We start from the raw sequence: 17956 nt of genomic DNA, 5'->3' as shown, positions 1-17956 counted from the left end.
GGGGGCCGCAGCCAAGCACCCTGTGTGAATTCAGGACTGCTGCTCTGTAACTGGAAGAGTCAGCCTGCAGGAGTTGTTTTCAAATTTAAAATAATTTTTTTTTTTTAAAAGCACAACAGAAATATGTTCCCAATGCATAAACCAGACTGATGATTTGCAAACTATGCTTCCTGGAGCGTTGGGCCAGGAGACTATTAACAGGTGTTCTGGGGAATTCCCTGGCAGTGTGGTTAGGACTCCACATTTCCACTGTTGAGGGCACGGGTTCCATTCCTGGTCAAAGAACTAAGATACCCTGGAACGAAGATCCCACAAACTACACAGCGTGGCCAAAAAATAAAAATAAAAACAGGTGTTCTGTTCTTTGAACAGAAGAGTTTAGGAACCACTAAAACAAAGGTACTTGGGTGAGGGGCTAGGTTCTGTGCCCACACTCTACCTCACCCCCAGCTAAGGAATCCAGTGTGGAAGCGAGGCACCACCAGACACAAGCATTCACTGACTCTGCTGCTCTCCAGGAAACCTTCTAGAGCCTTCTGCTGGTCCCCAAACTCTCGGTGATCCTCTGCCTTCCAAACCTCAACCCACACCCCCAACCCTTCCCCAAGCCCCTGGTACCTGGTTAGTTACCTGTCTGTGTATTTTGGGGTGTGGTGGCTGGGTTGGAACAGAGACTCTGAGCATGGCAAGCCCCCAGGTGCCACTGAGCTATCAGAGTCAGTGAAGAAGCCGTGTGACTGCATAGGAGCCACGCAGATTAACGTTGTTCTAGACATCTTCGAATGGAAAGTCATTTTTACACCTGGTGGTTTTTAAGACTCCTGAAAATTGTTTTTAAAAGCTGTGACTTTCGCTTATAGGTGTATTTTTAAATGAGCTCCATGAAATCCTTTGATAAACTGGTGATCATGGAAGGTTAGGATTTTGTCTAATCTTCTAAGATGCTTTCATAGATGCACAGGTACTGTTCGCTTAGGTGCTGGGGGGAGGGTCCTTGCCATCCCATTGGTGAGAGCGTATGTGTGTGCATGCTAAGTTGCTTCAGTCGTGTCTGACTCTTTGCGACCCTGTAGACGGTAGCCCGTCAGGCTCCTCTGTCATGAAGATTCTCCAGGCAAGAACACTGGAGTGGGTTGCTATGCCCTCCTCCAGTGGATCTTCCTGACCCAGGGATCATACCTGCATCTCTTTTGTCTCCAGCATTGGCAGGCGGGTTCTTTACCACTAGCGCCACCTGGGTAGCCCAGGCTGCCTTTTTCCTTTTTTTTTTTTTTTTAATGAAATGAGCAATATTATGTTGGTTTCAGGTGAACAAAGTATAAGATTCAGATGTATATATATATATATGTATATATACATACATGTACACATATATATACATAAGCATATGTTAGGCCTTGGAAATGATGAACTTTTCTGATAAAGAAATGGGACTGATGTGGATTTTGGAGGATGACTTTCATTTTCCATTCAAGTGTATAATATAATTTTAAAATATTCATGACTAGTTTCAAAACAAATAAATCATTCTTAGAAGTCACTAAAACGTAACTCATAATAAATATGGATGTTTCCCCAATGTGTTTACACATAAAATTATTTGATTTTTAAAATAAAACCACACATACTCATTGTAGAAATTTTGGAAAGTAACAGAAGCCTAAATTTAAAAAAAAATCCACAATCCTGCCACATAGATGGATCTCTGAAATTCCAAATGTTTTATACTTTTCTTTGTTTTGAAAAAATTTAAGTAATATAGTCTATCTTTACCTTAACAGTCTGTTATGAATTAATTTGTAGGGAATTCCTTGGAGGTTCAGGGATTAGGACTCTGAGCTTCCAGTTCAGGGGCCTGGGTGCTATCCCTGGTCAGGGAACTAAGATCCTAAAGCTGTACAGCCAAAAAAAAAAAAAAAAAAATCTGTAAAACCATTTGAATCTGGTATCTTCAAGAGTGAGTGGTGTAGTAATATATCTATCCTGCAAAAATTTTCATTGTAGTAAATACCCAAGACCTGTTGTGCAGATTTAACTCTATGCCAAGGTGCCCTTTTTAGTCATTATGAGCTCGAATATGCCATAGTAACAAACAAACCTAAAATCTCCATGGCTTAGGACAAGGGAGGTTTCCTTCTCCCCCGCGTCATGCGCTCATCTCAGGTCAGTGGGAAGCTGGCTGCCCATCAGCCTCACTCAGAGCCCACCCCCACCAGAAACACTGCTGGCCAGCTGGAGGAGGAGCACCATGAAGTTGCTCTCAGTTCCTGAAGGAGCCAGAGACAAGTATCTCGTCCACCCACCTTTCTTTGCCCAAACTCGAAGCAGAGCCAGGTTTTGAGAGGCTTGAGACTCATGATTTTGGAGACCCACTCTTAAGGAAAAAGATTTAGAATTAACAATATAAAACTAGATACAATAGTATTTAAGAATGAGAAGCACACAAATTTACAAGTTTTAGAAGTATTTTCCTTCTGTTTTTATTTTGGCCTCCACTAAGATATGGAGAAGGCAATGGCACCCCACTCCAGTACTCTTGCCTGGGAAATCCCATGGATGGAGGAGCCTGGTAGGCTGCAGTCCATGGGGTCGCTAAGATTCGGGCACAACTGAGCGACTTCACTTGCACTTTTCACTTTCATGCATTGGAGAAGGAGATGGCAACCCACTCCAGTGTTCTTGCCGGGAGAATCCCAGGGACGGGGGAGCCTGGTGGGCTGCCGTCTATGGGGTCACACAGAGTCGGACACGACTGAAGTGACTCAGCAGCCACTAAGATAGATGGTATTTAAATGTTAGTATGATCAGTTAATTTTGAAAAAGTTCACAAAAATTGACCTGAAGTTTAGGAGGACATCAGAGCAACCTGGGGCTTCCCAGGTGGCACTAGTGGTAAAGAATTCACCTGCCAATGCAGGAGATGCAAGAGACACGGGTTCGATCCCTGGGTTGGGAAGATCCCCTGGAGAACCCACTTCAGTATTCTTGCCTGGAGGATCCCATGGACAGAGAGCCTGGCATGTTATAGCCCATGGGGTGGCAAAGAGTTGGATACGACTGAGGGACATAGCACACACCGGCCAGTTCAGGTTTTAGTTTGCCCACTCCCTTGTGTCGGGTGATGTCATTACACAATCAATATGCTCTTATCCTGCATACATCAACTTATTGATGGGTGTGTGTAGGAGGCTGTCATCGGAACATTTGTCTCTTCAGGCTGTTGCTGTGCGTTGGAGGCAACTTTGTGTGCCATTTTATTTGGGACTGTCAGACTTTGTTGGAGAAGGCGATGGCACCCCACTCCAGTACTCTTGCCTGGAAAATCCCATTGACGGAGGAGCCTGGTGGGCTGCAGTCCATGGGGTCTGGAAGAGTCAGATGCGACTGAGCGACTTCCCTTTCACTTTTCACTTTCATGCATTGGAGAAGGAAATGGCAACCCACTCCAGTGTTCTTGCCTGGAGAATCTCAGGGACGGAGGAGCCTGGTGGGCTGCCGTCTATGGGGTCACACAGTCGGACACCACTGAAATGACTTAGCAGCAGCAGCAGTCAGACTTTGTCAATTCAAGATTTGTCAGATACTTTATGATGTGATCTGATACACTGGCTACATAAATTATATTAATCTCCCACACATAGCTATTTTCCCTTTATAGTACTGCTGCAGGTTTCTGCCCTATGAATCCTGGAATTCTCATAAGTTCTATTTCATGTGATTCCCACCAAAATGGGAGGAAAGGTACAGTGTGTTTATAATTGGATGCTGTGTATTATGGGGTATATCCCTGTTGGGAAATAACTTCCATTTAGGCACCAATGAAAAGAGAATTGTCCACTGACAACTGTTTCACGCATTTGATGATCTGAAGAATTCTCCTGCTAAAAAATTCTAGCTTCTGGCCCCTTATGATTCAAACCCTTTCTTCCTTCACCACTCAGACACTTCTAGTTTGGCATGGAAGGGCCAAACTAGAAGTTGATCTTGTGAATTTTAAGGCCTGTTTCTTCATCATGATGTCAGATCAGCGCATATCTGGAAGCCATTCCTACAGAGGGAAGACTACAGTGGCTGTACGTGGAAGCAACCGCTAGACGCAAATTCAGTCTCTTTCACTCAGCTTCCAATTAACCGACTCCCCAGAATGCCCACTGTTACTCCATCACCACTGGCAAAAGGCATTGTAATGGATAGGAAGTTGAGGCGCAAGGTTCATCATCCTGAAGATAAATTCGCCCTGGGAGACTCAGCCCCAGTCTCCAACCCTTCCGTGAGCCCGGAAGTCAGAGAACGGGCTGTACTATGAACCATACTGTTGTTAGCGCAGTGCTCCAGAAGGGTCCTGATGGTTTTCACTCCCACCAGTAGTAACAGGGGGTTATGAATTTTTAAAAAGTTTTGTGTCATCTTGATCAGCCAGCTGTTTGCCCCCCATCCATGGTTTTTGATGTTGCCAGTCATAATTAGCCATAGTTGAGGAAATTTGACAGCCTTTTTTGTTTTTTAATTTATTTTAATTGGAGGCCAATTACTTTACAATATATTGATGGTTTTTTGCCATACATCAACATGAATTGGCCATTGCCATATATGTGCCCCTCCCTCCTGAACCTGAACCCCGTCCCCATCCCATCCCTTCAGGTTGTTACAGAGCACTGACAAGCTTTTAATATCAGTACCTTTCAAGCATGCAAATATTTACTCCTGAGCAGTTGGTAGGTGCTACACAGAACGGACTCTCTTCAAGGGTGCACCTGTGGTCTCCCGGTGAGCAACTGCAATGGCTCTTCCTTATTTACATCTTTCTGAACATCTCTGTACAGTTTTACATGTATCTTTGTCTACTGCAGAATTGTTATAAGTTGAATTACTTTTGATTCTGTAGGTGCTTCGCAGTTGTTGGCTTCCAGTATAACTTTGAGCCCCTGTTTTCTTTCTTTTTAGCCATGCCACACAGCATATGGGATCTTAGTTCCCCAACCAGGAATCGAACCCATGCCTCTTGCAGTGGAAGTGTGGAGTCCTAATCACTGGACTACCTGAGTCTCTGTTTTCTTATTGGCTATTAGATAGGTTTTACTTCAACAATGATTGTTAGATTTGACTGTGCTGGAGGAAATTTGACATTTGTTGTACCAAAAGGCAGGCAAAAAAAAAAGTATTCTCCTTACTAAAATTTATGGTCAGTTCATTTATGAGAAAGGGGGCAAGAATATACAATAGAGAAAAGACAGTCTCTTCAATAAGTGGTGCTGGGAAAACTGGACAGCTTTGTGTAAAAGAATGAAAATAGAACATTCTCTAACACCATATACAAAAATTTTAAAATTGGATTGAAGACCTGAGTGTAAGACAATAAAACTCCTAGAAGAAAACATAGGCAGAACACTCTTTGACACATGTGGGATCTAAAAATATAACACAAATGAACTTATCAATGTATAAGACAGGAACAGACTTATAGACATAGAGAATAGGCTTGTGGCTGCCAAGGGGGAGAGGGGATGGGAGAGGTATGGATTGGGAGTGTGGGATTAGCAGATACAAACTATTATATATAGAATGGATAAACGATAAGGTCCCACATGCCTGCTACTGCCACTGCTTAGTCCCTTCAGTCCGGCTCTGTCGACCCTGTGGACTGTAGCCCGCCCTGCTCCTTTGTCCGTGGGGATTCTCCAGGCAAGAGTACTCGAATGGGTTGCCATGCCCTCTTCCAGGGCATCTTCCCAACTCAGGGATCAAACCCCAGTCTTCTGCATTGCAGGCGGAGTCTTTACCATCTGAGCCACCAGAGAAGCCCCAACATGCCAAGGAGCAACTAAGCCCCAGCACCGCAAGAAAAGATTGACAAGTCGCAACTGAGACCCAACACAGCCAAATTTTTTAAAACAGTGTACAGTTTATGTTAGAGTATTACAAACCACCTAAACACCTATCAGTGGGTATTAATGTATGTCTATAGTTGTGTATATGTGTGTATTTATGTCTAACTCTTGTGATACTGTGATTTGGAATAATGAAATATGTATTTGGTCTTCATTCCATTTCTGGCACAGAGCTTAAAACTCATGGTATTTCCTAAGTGATAAGAGGTGTTTGGTATCTATATTTTTTATATTTACAACAAATCTCAGCCACACCTGGGTTTGTGTTAAATGAGATGATTTTTGGAAAGCTCCTAAGGATGGGGGCTGATTGCCAAGGGATAAGAGAGTTGGAACTTTTAACCTTACCTGCCGACTTCTGGAAAGGGAAGGGAACTCCAGATTAAACTCTATAAAAACTCTTGAACAGGATTGATCTTCCACGTTGGTGAGCCAAAGCACATCCAAGTGCTGGGGGTGGGTGCACTTCAAATTCCAGGGAGACAGAGGTTCCTGTAATTGAGACCCTTCTGGACTTTGCCTTGTGTATCTCTTTATCTGACTCTTCAATTGTATCCTTTAATAACTTTATAATAAACTAAAGTGAACTTTGTAGTAAATCTAGAACCTTCTCATAGAGGCCTTCCATGGTCACTCTGCCTAAAATTTCCAACATCCTTGTCCTAGTTACATTTCATCTTCCTTCCCTGCTTTGATTTTTCTCCTTTGTACTTATCACTGTCTAATATGCTACATTTTAAAATTTAATTAAAACTCTTCATTAGCATATGAGCTAAAGAACAGGGAATTTTGTCTGTTCTGTGCACTCCTGTGTTGAATGGCCTATCTGATTTGCATATTCTTGAAACCATTTTTATTTTAATATGTAAGAATGTAGGTGTTACCTTCCCACACAAATATGGTTGAAGTTAGCATACCAGAAACATTTGTAACTCATCAGTAGAGTGTATTATTTCTTGCCTAAGATTACTAGATCCAATTACAGGGGTTAAAAAAAAATTTTTTTTCTGGAGTTTCCCTTATATAAACTATTTCTTTGTGAATTGATTGCAAGTCAGGCATGTAATTCAGATGGAGAATTAAAGTGTCTGGTTCTGTAGAGAGTTAGGAGAGCCATTAGGAGAAGCAGAAAGTGTGTGCTTAAAAGGCCCGTAATTGTAATGTGTTGACTATGAAGAAAGCTGAGTGCCAAAGAATTGATGCTTTTGAACTGTGGTGTTGGAGAAGACTCTTGAGAGTCCCTTGGACTGCAAGGAGATCCAACCAGTCCATCCTAAAGGAGATCAGTCCTGGGTGTTCTTTGGAAGGACTGAATCTAAAGCTGAAACTCCAATACTTTGGCCACCTCATGCGAAGATTTGACTCATTGGAAAAGACTCTGATGCTGGAAGGGATTAGGGGCAGGAGGAGAAGGGGACGACAGAGGATAAGATGGCTGGATGGCATCACCAACTTGATGGACATGAGTTTGGGTGAACACCGGGAGTACGGAGGCCTGGTGTGCTGCAATTCATGGGGTCGCAAGGAGTCGGACACGACTGAGTGACTTGAACTGAAATGAACTGAACTGACGTGGAAATATGGAAAGGCTACGTATTTTTAAAAAGGCATGGAAAAAAAGAGAGTCTCCCTTCCTTTCTTGTGGAGACTGATGAGTCTGTCAGGAATTGTTGGGGTGGGTTTGTAGAGGCTCCCTGAGCCCCCATTTACCTGCTTTGTGCAGATTCGTGTGCTTGGTGCCTTGGGAGTGAAGGGAGGCGGACTGGCCCCTGCCATCCGAGAGCTCAGGAGGCAGAGAGATGCGTAGTGGCAGGTATAAAAGATGGGATGCAACCGCAGACCAAGCTTTCCTGGGGAGGGTGGGATCAGTCATGTCTGGCGGGGAGAAGAAGTGACATCAGGGAGGGCAGGGGGAGGAGGTAAGCTGATCAAAGCATGAGTGGGACCCCTGGAGGAAAAGAAGGCCCCCAGAGTAGCCTGGGCCTTGTGTTCTCCCCACACTTCAGTCATCTGGGGATCTTGTCAAAAAGCAGATTCTGACTCCGGGGGTCAAGGAGGGGAGGCAGAGATTCTGCATTTTCATCTATAACAAGCTCCCTGGTGATGCTGATGTTGCTCGTCTTGAGGACAGACCTGGGACCACAGAGCTGCTGGCCCATTCTTCCTCTACCTCGGAGGTGGATGTCAGCCTGGAAGCTCTGGCATAGGTTTGACAGGTGCTAGGTGGTGAGGAGCTGGGTTACAGAAGTAGGGTACAGGCCAGGAGCCCAAGACTGGTCTGGTTTTAGGTGTAAGACCACCTGACTTTTCCTTGATCACAGGGCCATTAAACTCAGTCTCTGGGCCCCCTCCTGTTCCCAAAATCTTGCTTTAAAAGTTGACCTGTGATTTTCATTGACACCTATTTGCCTTCACGATCTCTGATCTCTTAGGACATATTGCTAGTGTTACTTTGGTCCTTCAGAAAGAAAGTGTTTCTAACGTTGGTAGATTTTAAATGTTTTTATAAGCTTCCCAGGCTGTCTCTTCATGATCAAATCCAATGATAAACTTAAAAAAAAAATTATTTATTTGGCTGCATCAGGTCTTAGCTGGGGCATGCAGGATCTTTGTGGCAACATACAAGATCTTTCGTTGCAGCATTTGGGCTCTCAAGTTGTGGCGCTCGGGCTTAGTTGCTGCAAGGTACGTGGGATCTTAGTTCCCCGACCAGGGGATGAGCTTGCATCCCCCACATTGCAAGGTAGAATCATTCATTCATTTAATGGTGTGAGTCTTAGTTGTGGCACAGACGGTCTTAGTTGCATCATGTGGATTCTCATTCAGGCACCTCGACTCTCTAGTTGTGCTGCTCAGGCTTAATTGCTCTGCAGCAAATGGCATCTTAGTTCCCCAACCAAGGATTGAACCCTCGTCCCCAGCATTGCAAGGTGGATTCTTAACCGCTGGACCACCAGGGAAGTCCCTCCAATGATAAACATTTTATAAAGCATGGCCCATAAATTAATTGTAGTTGTTGTTCGGGCGCCAGGTCATGTCCAACTTTTTGTGACCCCGTGGACTACAGCATTCCAGTCCTCCCTGTCCCTCACTATCTCCCAGAGTTTGCTCAAACTCATGTCCATTGAGTTGGTGATGCTATACAACCATCTCATCCTCTGCCGCCGAATTCTCCTTTCATACCTAATGATTTAATTAGGTGGGCCTTATTTTTGGGTAGGACTTCTACATGGAGGGGTTATACAAGTCCTTCTAAAGCTGTCTCAGTCAGCCTCATAGGCAGACCTCACACAAGTCTCAGTCAGCCTGTGTGACATCAGCTGAACCAGAAGGGTAGTTGCAAATATCTTAACACGGACACCACCAGCATCCTGCCCTGTTAATGTTTGACATCACCCTGATAGAGACTGTAAGTGAGAAATGCGCATAGGTGGTGTCCACTTACTGGTGGCAGAGGCAGGACTAAAAACACTGTGAGCCTGCCCCTTTCTGCTTCCTCACGGGGGGCTGCACGCACCAGCCTGGTGTTGGCCTCCTGTGGGGCCGTGGTTGTTCACATGTGGAATTTGATCCTTTCATCAAGGCCCCTGTACCTATTCTTACTTACGAACTGGATCAGGTCACATTCCTCTCCGTGATACTGCCATCCCCAGGGGAAAGCCCCGTGGTTGTTGTGTGGTGGTGGCGGGTGAGTTTTATTAGAAGGCGGCAGGCACGTGTGTCCACAGATGTGTGCTAACCATACACGTACATGTGTGTTTGCAATTTTCTTCCCAGATCTTGGCCCTGATCGCATTCATCTGCATAGAGACCATCATGGAATGCTCCCCGTGTGAAGGCCTCTACTTTTTTGAGTTTGTGAGCTGCAGTGCGTTTGTGGTGACCGGAGTCTTGCTGATTCTGTTCAGTCTCAACCTTCACATGAGAATTCCCCAGATCAACTGGAACCTGACGGTGAGTAAAAGTCACGTTCTCTGACTAGGAAAGGATCGAGTGCTCCACGGCACCCAGGAAAATCAGAATCATTCCATGGCATGTTTGGTTCTGGTTCATTTTGATACATAAGTATTCCCTTGTAACGCAACTGTGAAATTTTAAATTTCCATCCTGGGTTGAATAACATGACTGCAGAATTAATGGGACCTTCACTAATGACAGAAACATAATGATTATTCTGACTTCTTTAAAGATGTCATTTCAATTTGGGGATCCTTTGAGATGATTGGTAATGTTAATACTTATAGAAAATGGGAAAGAGAGCATGGAATGAATACATTTGCATATTTTCACACTGGACCTGAAAGCCATTTGCAAAAGTACTGATTCAGGAAGAGCTGAAAATATGAATGAAATTGCCATTAACTTGTGAAACCTAGGAATATTATTACTATTAAATTCAAAGCAGCTGGGCGGTCCCAGAGGGTTTGCTGGGTTGATCAGCGAGTCTTAAGGAAATGTGTCCTTTGCTTTCCATGGTTTGGGGCTCTTAACTCTGACAGCCTTACTCTCTGATCCGCACGGGAAGCTCAAGGCTGGTCACTCCCAGGCCCCCTTTCCTGGACTTGTGTTACTTGTCCCTGCTTTGCCAAGCGGAAGAGTGAACTTAACAACACTTTGTTTTCTTGATATTTCTTTGCAAATAAGCACGTGCAGGAACTCAAAGAGAGCCAGTTCGGGAGACACGGGCAGGCCCTATCAGGGCCTTGGGTTTCGGGGGAGGGGCTCTGAGCCCGCTTGCGCTCACATGGGCTCCTCTGCTGCTGGCCAGCGCTGGTGCGCGCAGCACTGGAGAGCGTGGCCTGGAGCGCTGGAACCAGGAGGCGGCAGCCTGGCTGGCCACCTTGCCTGGTCGGGCCACTCCCATGGTGTTCCAGTGGGGAGCCAAGAGGTGACCTTCTTCCTGACAGAGTGCCGTCTGCGTCGTTCAGACCCTTTTAGGAAGAAAAATAAAAGGAGAACTGGGCTAGAAAAGTTGTCCATTGAAAAGTTGGTTTCATCCTGACATTGAAAAGGAAGAAATAAGCTCTAAAACCTCAAGATTTACTGGAGGCATTTCATCACAGTTTGTGGTGACAGGTTTTAGTGTCTCAGCTCTTTTTAAGATAAAGTCTATGTTAAAGAAAATGCTTCCAGTGTTGTGATCTAAATTGACTGTAATGAACAGGCAGTGCAAGAGTACCTCGCAGACCTCCCCCAAACAGCATGCAGGCTCCGTGGGGGCAAGGTCATCGTCATGGGGCAAGGTACATTGGAAACCCAGACCCCTAGAGTGTCTACTGCTGCTGCTGCTGCTAAGTCGCTTCAGTCATGTCTGACTCTGTGCTACCCCATAGACAGCAGCCCACCAGGCTCCCCCGTCCCTGGGATTCTCCAGGCAAGGAACACTGGAGTGGGTTGCCATTTCCTTCTCCAATGCGTGCAAGTGAAAAGTGAAAGTGAAGTCACTCAGTCGTGTCCGACTCTTAGCGACCCCATGGACTGCAGCCTACCAGGTTCCTCTGCCCATGGCATTTTCCAGGCAAGAGTACTGGAGTAGGTTGCCATTGCCTTCTTAGACACTCCGCTAGAGTGTCTAAGGCCAAAATAAATACCTTTGAGGGAGGCGCTGGGCTGGGCTGTGAATAAAACCACGCCAGAGATCCTGTTTGACAAAGAAGCAGCTACTAAGATGGTTAAGACCCAGGGGCTTTGAGTCAGGCCACCCTGTCTGTATTCAAGTCCAAGGTGGCTCTTAAGAGCTGTATATGACTCTGGGCAAGTCACTTAGAGCCCCCAAGTGGAGATGATAGCGTTTTTCTTGCAGGGTTGTTTTAAGAATGAAATGAGACAAGTGTGTACAAAGGCTCCAAACCCGTGGGCGCTGCTGCCAGTATGAGAAATAGTAACTTTACTGTGAGTCAGAGGCCATTGGTGTCTGTCAGCCACGTCATTCCCCTGTAGACTTCACCAGCTTTGACTTCACACCCTGAATTCTGTCTTACCTACTTATTTGACAGCCATAAATTTGTTAGAAGACTTCATACCTCACTGTATTGTATAATATAGGCAGTTATAGCCATTTTCCTACAATAACTTCTGCTGCTGCTACTGCTAAGTCGCTTCAGTTGTGTCTAACTCTGTGCGACCCCATAGACGGCAGCCCACCAGGCTCCCCCGTCCCTGGGATTCTCCAGGCAAGAACACTGGAGTGGGTTGCCATTTCCTTCTCCAATGCATGAAAGTGAAAAGTGCAAGTGAAGTCACTCAGTCGTGTCCGACTCTTAGCGACCCCATGGACTGCAGCCTACCAGGCTCCTCTGTCCATGGGATTTTCCAGGCAAGAGTAGTGGAGTGGGGTGCCATTGCCTTCTCCGACAGTAACTTCTAAGGGAGTAGAATCTGCAAAAATACTGAATCACTCTGCTGTACACCTGAAACTAATATTGTAAATCAATCATACTTCCATTTTTTTTTTTTTTTAAGAAAGAATCGCCAGGAATTCCTTGGCAGTCCACTGGGTAGGACTCTGCACTTTCACTGCTGTGGGCCCGGATTCAATCCCTGGTTGAGGAACTAAGATCCCATAAGCTGTGTGGTGTGGCCAAAATAATAAATAAAAAAATAAACAGTTAATTTTAAAAGGACCCCTGACCCCAGATCACCATAACAACAAAAAAGACTTCAGGTTCTAATTAATTCGTTCAGGCCTTTATCTCCAGAAATACCTATTTGGCAAGCTTTCTTAAATACTTAGTTTTTCTATTTTAATGGTGAGTCTTTCCACTGGTTGGTGACCACGTGTTTGGGGTTGTATCAAAATGTATCTTTTTTGCTGGAAAGTTAACATCCCTCTTTTCTTTAGGATGGTGTTGGCTAGGGCAGATGACTAGGTGGTGCCCCTGGCCTCCTCTCCCACCCTGTCCCTCCATCCTTTCATCCTTTTCCTACCACTGACCACCAGGGTCTCCCACGCCCCTTAGCTGGCAGTCAGAGCCCTCCAGCCCTGGAAGCTCAGTCAAACTTTGTAGAGGAGGGAGGTCTGCACATGTCTGCTCTACTTTCCTACTTCCTGATCTCTCTTTTCTCAGCTTTTATTGTCAAATACAGCATATTCAGAGAAATCTGTAGAAGTCAAAGTACAGTTTAGTGAAGAATGATAAAGACTACATAGCCAGACCCCTGGGTCAAGAGTTCGGACAGTGTCAACACCCTACAAGCCTCCCACGTGTCTCTTCCAAACATGGGGACTACTTTTTCCCTCCACCATCCACTCCCCCGACGCTCCGTCCTTGAAAATCCTCTGGTCGGGATCACTGGGGGATCACTGTGCTCCTGGATCCTCTGCTTACTTCCCAGTCCCGCCGCCCCCAGCAATGGTTTCAGCCCTGGAGTACGCCCTCAGTCTCTCTCGTGGCCTACTCTCTCCTCTTGCCTCTGATGATACCACGGTCTCTTTTTCTTCTTCCTCTTTGTGTTCCTTCTTCGATGGCCTTTGTGGCCTCTGCTGTCCTCAGGTCAGGACAGGTGTTTCCTGACCTGAGAACCCAGGCTGGGTGCTGTGGTGAGTTGAGAGCAGTCTGGAGTCACCCAGAGGAGCCACCTGCAGAGTCCTGAGGCTTTGCTGTGACTCATTGTGTGGTGTTTTCGGACACCACTTTTGACACCAAATATATAGTTGTTTTTTTTCCCCCCTACACCAAATCTGTGTAGTTTTTCCACACTGAGTGATTCTGTAAGACCAACTGTGCTGTGCTTAGTCGCTCAGTTGTGTCTGACTCTTTCGACCCCATGGACAGTAGCCCACCAGGCTCCTCTGTCCATGGGGGTTCTCTTGGGTATTCAGCAATTCAGTTTAGTTCTGACACTAACTCCTGGAGTTCATGCAGACCGCACAGGTTAAAGGGCAACTGAGGGCACTCAGGAAATGTTGAGGAATCTGGGACAAAGACCAAATATATATTTTTCATTATGGCAAACTCATCTTTTCTAGAACTCAACTTCCTCAAGGCCCTTTATTAGAGGTGTCTTGGATCCTAATTAGGTTAGGACTCAGTGAGACACTGGGAGTTGTATGGTTGGCACAGTAGGCTCTCTATAGATGGTAGCTGCCCCTGAAACCATAATTCATGGGGCTCCAAAGGGGGTTCACTGGTAGCTCAGAAGGTAAAGAATCTGCCTGCAGTGCAGGAGACGTGGGTTCGATCCCTGGGTTGAGAAGATCCCCTGGAGAAGGAAATGGCAACCCACTCCAGTATTATTGGCTGGAGAATCCCATGGACAGAGGAGACTGGTGGGCTACAGTCCATGGGATCGCAGGAGTTGGACACAACTTAGTGACTAAACCATTCCACAGAGGAGTTCCCGTCCTTTATGTCCAAAGTGATAGATAAGAAGTGATTTATTAGAACAGGATGCTTGTGAGGCTTATAAGCAGCTGAGTGAGAGGGCTACAGTTTTATAATCAAAGAAAAAGGAGAGGGGAAAAAGACCACTTCTTTTTCCTCATTTTTTTTTTTTTTTTAGTAGATGTCATGCCTCCATCATCAGCTCCTCCTCCAGGTTGAGTGAGGGAGTTTTTTTGTCCCTACCTAATTAAGCCAAGATGGTCATGGCACTGTGGAAATGTTATTTCAGGTCTCAGTACAATGAGGGTCTTTACTTTGAAATGTCACCTTTCCATAACTTACAGGGGTCTCCCATATTTTTTTTTACTTACAATCCCTTAGTGGGATCAGCTGTTTAATGACCTACCCTGTCCCTTTCCTCTGTCTCTATCACTCTGTCATCAGCACTATGGTCAATCTCATGGTACTGGGGCCGTCAAGGCACAGTATGGGCTGAATGGCTGTAAACCTCCTCTCTCATTCCTGTGTAGATCTGACTTCAGCCAGTCACAGAGCCCTATGGTTATTAAGCAGTGGTGGTGAACACCTGTCTGGGGCCAGGCTTTGGGAACTGAAAGCAAGCACAGGGTAGATGCTAGCTGCTCTTCTATGTGCTGTGTGGGATGCAGTTTTGTGTGAGGTCTGGGAGAACACAGTGGATTCCTCAGGGGAGGGGGCCTGGAGCAGGTCAATTGGGGAAGTTCAGAGGAAATGCCAGATTCCAGTTGAGCCTCAAGGGATGAATAGGCGCTTGCTGGGCAGAGTATGGAGGGGTGGGGCGCATTGTAGGGTGGCCCACTCTCTGGGACTCAGGGCCCTGTGGGGCTGGGTACGTGATGGAAATGGGCAAGTGAGGAGAGGGGCCGGCGGTCCGTGAGACCCAGAGGTTGCTCTCCTACTGAGTCCCAGCCAGTTGTGTTACTTCACGGGACTTTCAAGAACAACTTTTCAGGAGCAGCTGAAAGTTGGATTTTTTTTTTTTTTTTTTTAATTTTTGGTTGCACTGAGTCTTCGTGGCAGTGTGAGGACTTTCTCTAGTTGTGGTACAGGCTCAGCAGTTGTGGTGCATGGAGCTTAGTTGCCCCACAGCATATGGGATGTTAGTTCCTACACCAAGGATTGAACCCAAATCCCCTGCATTGGGAGATGGCTTGTTAACCACTGGACCACCAGGGAAGTCCCTGGACTTTTTTCTTTTAAAGAAGTTTCTTATTTATATGAAATGTCCAGGATAGGCAAATCCTTAAAGACAGAAAACTAATTGGTAGTTGTCTAGGATTAAGGGAAGGGATGAAGAATTAACTGCTAATGAGTATGAGGTTTGTTTTGGAAGTGCTAAAAATGTTCTAAAATTAAATTGTGGTGAATTATATCTCAATAAAGCTGTTATTAAAATCATATGTGATAGCAGCTGTGCAGGGGTAACCACTTAATACAGGGGTGTAATACTCTAGAATTCCCTAGACTGGTCTTTCACAGGTAGATGTATGTTGTGATATGTGAACGCCAAAAAATGGAACCATTAAAGTCAAGCTTTCCCATTTGAACTATCTTGAGTGTCTTCCATGTTAAATATAACTGTATCATTAGTTTTAATGACTGCATACTGTTCCAATTGGAAATACCATTTTACTTAACAAGTCTTTGATTCTTAAGTATTTTATCTTCAGTTTTTTGCTATTTTAAATAACATGATGAACATCCTTATGCTTAGGCCTTTTTGCAACTAGTATGCTATTTAAGATGATTTTAAAAGTATGCTATTTAAGAGGATTTCCAAATGTGGAATTCATAGACAAATAACATGCACGTCTTCAGAGGAGACTGGGCATGTTCAGGGTGGTATAGCTGTAGACACATGAACCTCTTCAAATCTCAGCATTTTATCATAAAATATTTCCTCCTATTTCTGAGTAGCCTTTGGTTTAGAAACTATAGTTGTCTTTATTCCTGCAGCTCCTTACCCAGAGTTGGGTGTAACTGAACACGTCCAGGTTTAACTTTGTGAAACATTTGTCCTGGCTTCACGCTGGTCACCACTGAAAGCTGCCCTGCTGGTAGACCTCTTTGGGTAGAGTTTGTAGTTGTACTTTGCTGCTGTCCATGAGCAGGGGCGGAGGCGCTGGCCAGGAGTGAGGCAGGAGCTGCTGCAGGGCTCAGCTGTTAGGAGGTGAATGTTGCCATGTTTAAGGAGGAGATGGCCCCCAGAGCCAGGCCAGCCGGCAGGACCCACCTGGTGTTGATGATACAGTCGAGCTGGCACCTAAGCAGTGTAGGGTTTTGCCTGGTTTCTCTTTCCCTGTAGAGAGCATAGAGGTGCTTTGGTATGACCCAGGCTGTGGGGGCCTAATGCACAAGTGGAAATACCAGCAGTAACAATAAACGCGCAGGGAACCCTACGTGTGGGCTAGGCACATGCGTGGCTTTTCATGTACGCTGTTCCACCCAGTCCTTGAAACCACTCCGGAGGGGTGGGGGGCTGTGCCCACATATGACACGAGAGGCAAAGGGACCCGTCCACAGTTGTGAGTGGTTAGGACCCTCGTCTGGGTGTTTATATGAATCACTGTGCTGTATTCCCCTAGACAAGTAAGACAGGAGCTAAATCTTTGAAGCGTTGTATTTGTAACCTGATTTGCTTTGCAAGGAGCTTAGGGGAAAATCCTCTAGGCTTTAGCATCATGGAGACTTGAAAGACCATGCATGAGGAAGAGAAGTGTGCGCGGCCTGGCCAAGTGTGTTCTCCATAAAGAGTGTTCTCATTCTTTATATGTCACAAATGCATGAAGGGGTCTCACTAGTTTAAGTCTATTCTTGTCCATAAGAGGATTTGAACGTGTTTTGAAAAGAAGACACTAGAACTCTACCTGGTAATTATAATGTGTGTCCTTGTGGGTTAGCGGTTTCGTTTCTATAATAGGTCATTAAGAAATGGTCATTTAACATGGTGACTTCCTTGGTGGTCCGGTGGTTAAGGCTCTGAGCTTCCTCTGCAGGGGGCCTGGGTTCAATACCTTGTCAGGGAAAATGATCCCACATGCCTTCAGGCAAGGTCAAAAAAGAAGAAAGAAAGAAATGGTAACATGATGTGTTTGGTTAAAATGTGGATTTTTCTGTGGTGGTTTATCAAGCAACATGATTAACTATTTAATTAAATAGGATTAATAGCATCCGCTTTGCCTTCATCTGTGTGATCAATACCCCTGGGCCACCGAAACAAAAACAAGGAGCCATCAGAGAGGCTGGGGATTGTGCTTTTTATGTCAAAAGTTCTTCAGTGGTTTTTTCAGATAAAACCTGCAATGATCCTTTTCAAGTGACTTTATCTTATTCTTTAGGATTTGGTCAACACTGGACTCAGCACTTTCTTTTTCTTTATTGCTTCAATCGTACTGGCTGCTTTAAATCACAAAACCGGAGCAGAAATTGCTGCCGTGGTAAGTGAACTCAAAAGGTCAAAACAAGGCTGGTTCATACACTTTCTGTGCCTTGCTGCTCTGTCCCCTGGGCTTGTGTCCTATTGCTTCTCCTTCAGCTTCTCCTTTGCTAATGAAGTCACTGGGCCAGCGGAGGCCCCGGTCCCTTCAGTGCTGTGGTTCTTAAAGTGTGGTCCCTGGAACGGCAGCATCATCCCGGAGTTTGTTGGAGATGGCGTTCTCAGCCTTCCCCAGAGCTGCCAACTTGGCAGTGTGTTTTAACTAGCTC

General features: G+C 45.3%; 1 protein-coding gene across 3 annotated transcripts in view; it reads left to right on the top strand.

Annotated features, from left to right (window-relative positions):
* Nucleotides 1–17956, top strand: part of CMTM4 (CKLF like MARVEL transmembrane domain containing 4) — a 79872-nt gene that overhangs the window by 52839 nt on the left and 9077 nt on the right. For all 3 annotated transcript variants that reach the window (NR_198921.1, XM_005218701.5, NM_001435354.1), the window contains exons 2-3: nt 9666–9842; nt 17590–17688. Coding sequence is in view for 2 of the 3 variants with exons in the window: in XM_005218701.5 (XP_005218758.1) it covers nt 9666–9842; nt 17590–17688 (276 nt within the window). In the remaining variant the exon portion in view is untranslated. The remainder of the gene's footprint in view (nt 1–9665; nt 9843–17589; nt 17689–17956) is intronic.

Source organism: Bos taurus, chromosome 18 (assembly GCF_002263795.3).
Source record: "Bos taurus isolate L1 Dominette 01449 registration number 42190680 breed Hereford chromosome 18, ARS-UCD2.0, whole genome shotgun sequence".
Lineage (NCBI taxonomy): Eukaryota > Metazoa > Chordata > Mammalia > Artiodactyla > Bovidae > Bos > Bos taurus.
Note: the sequence above shows the minus strand (reverse complement) of the source record. Positions and strands in the feature narration are given on the sequence as shown.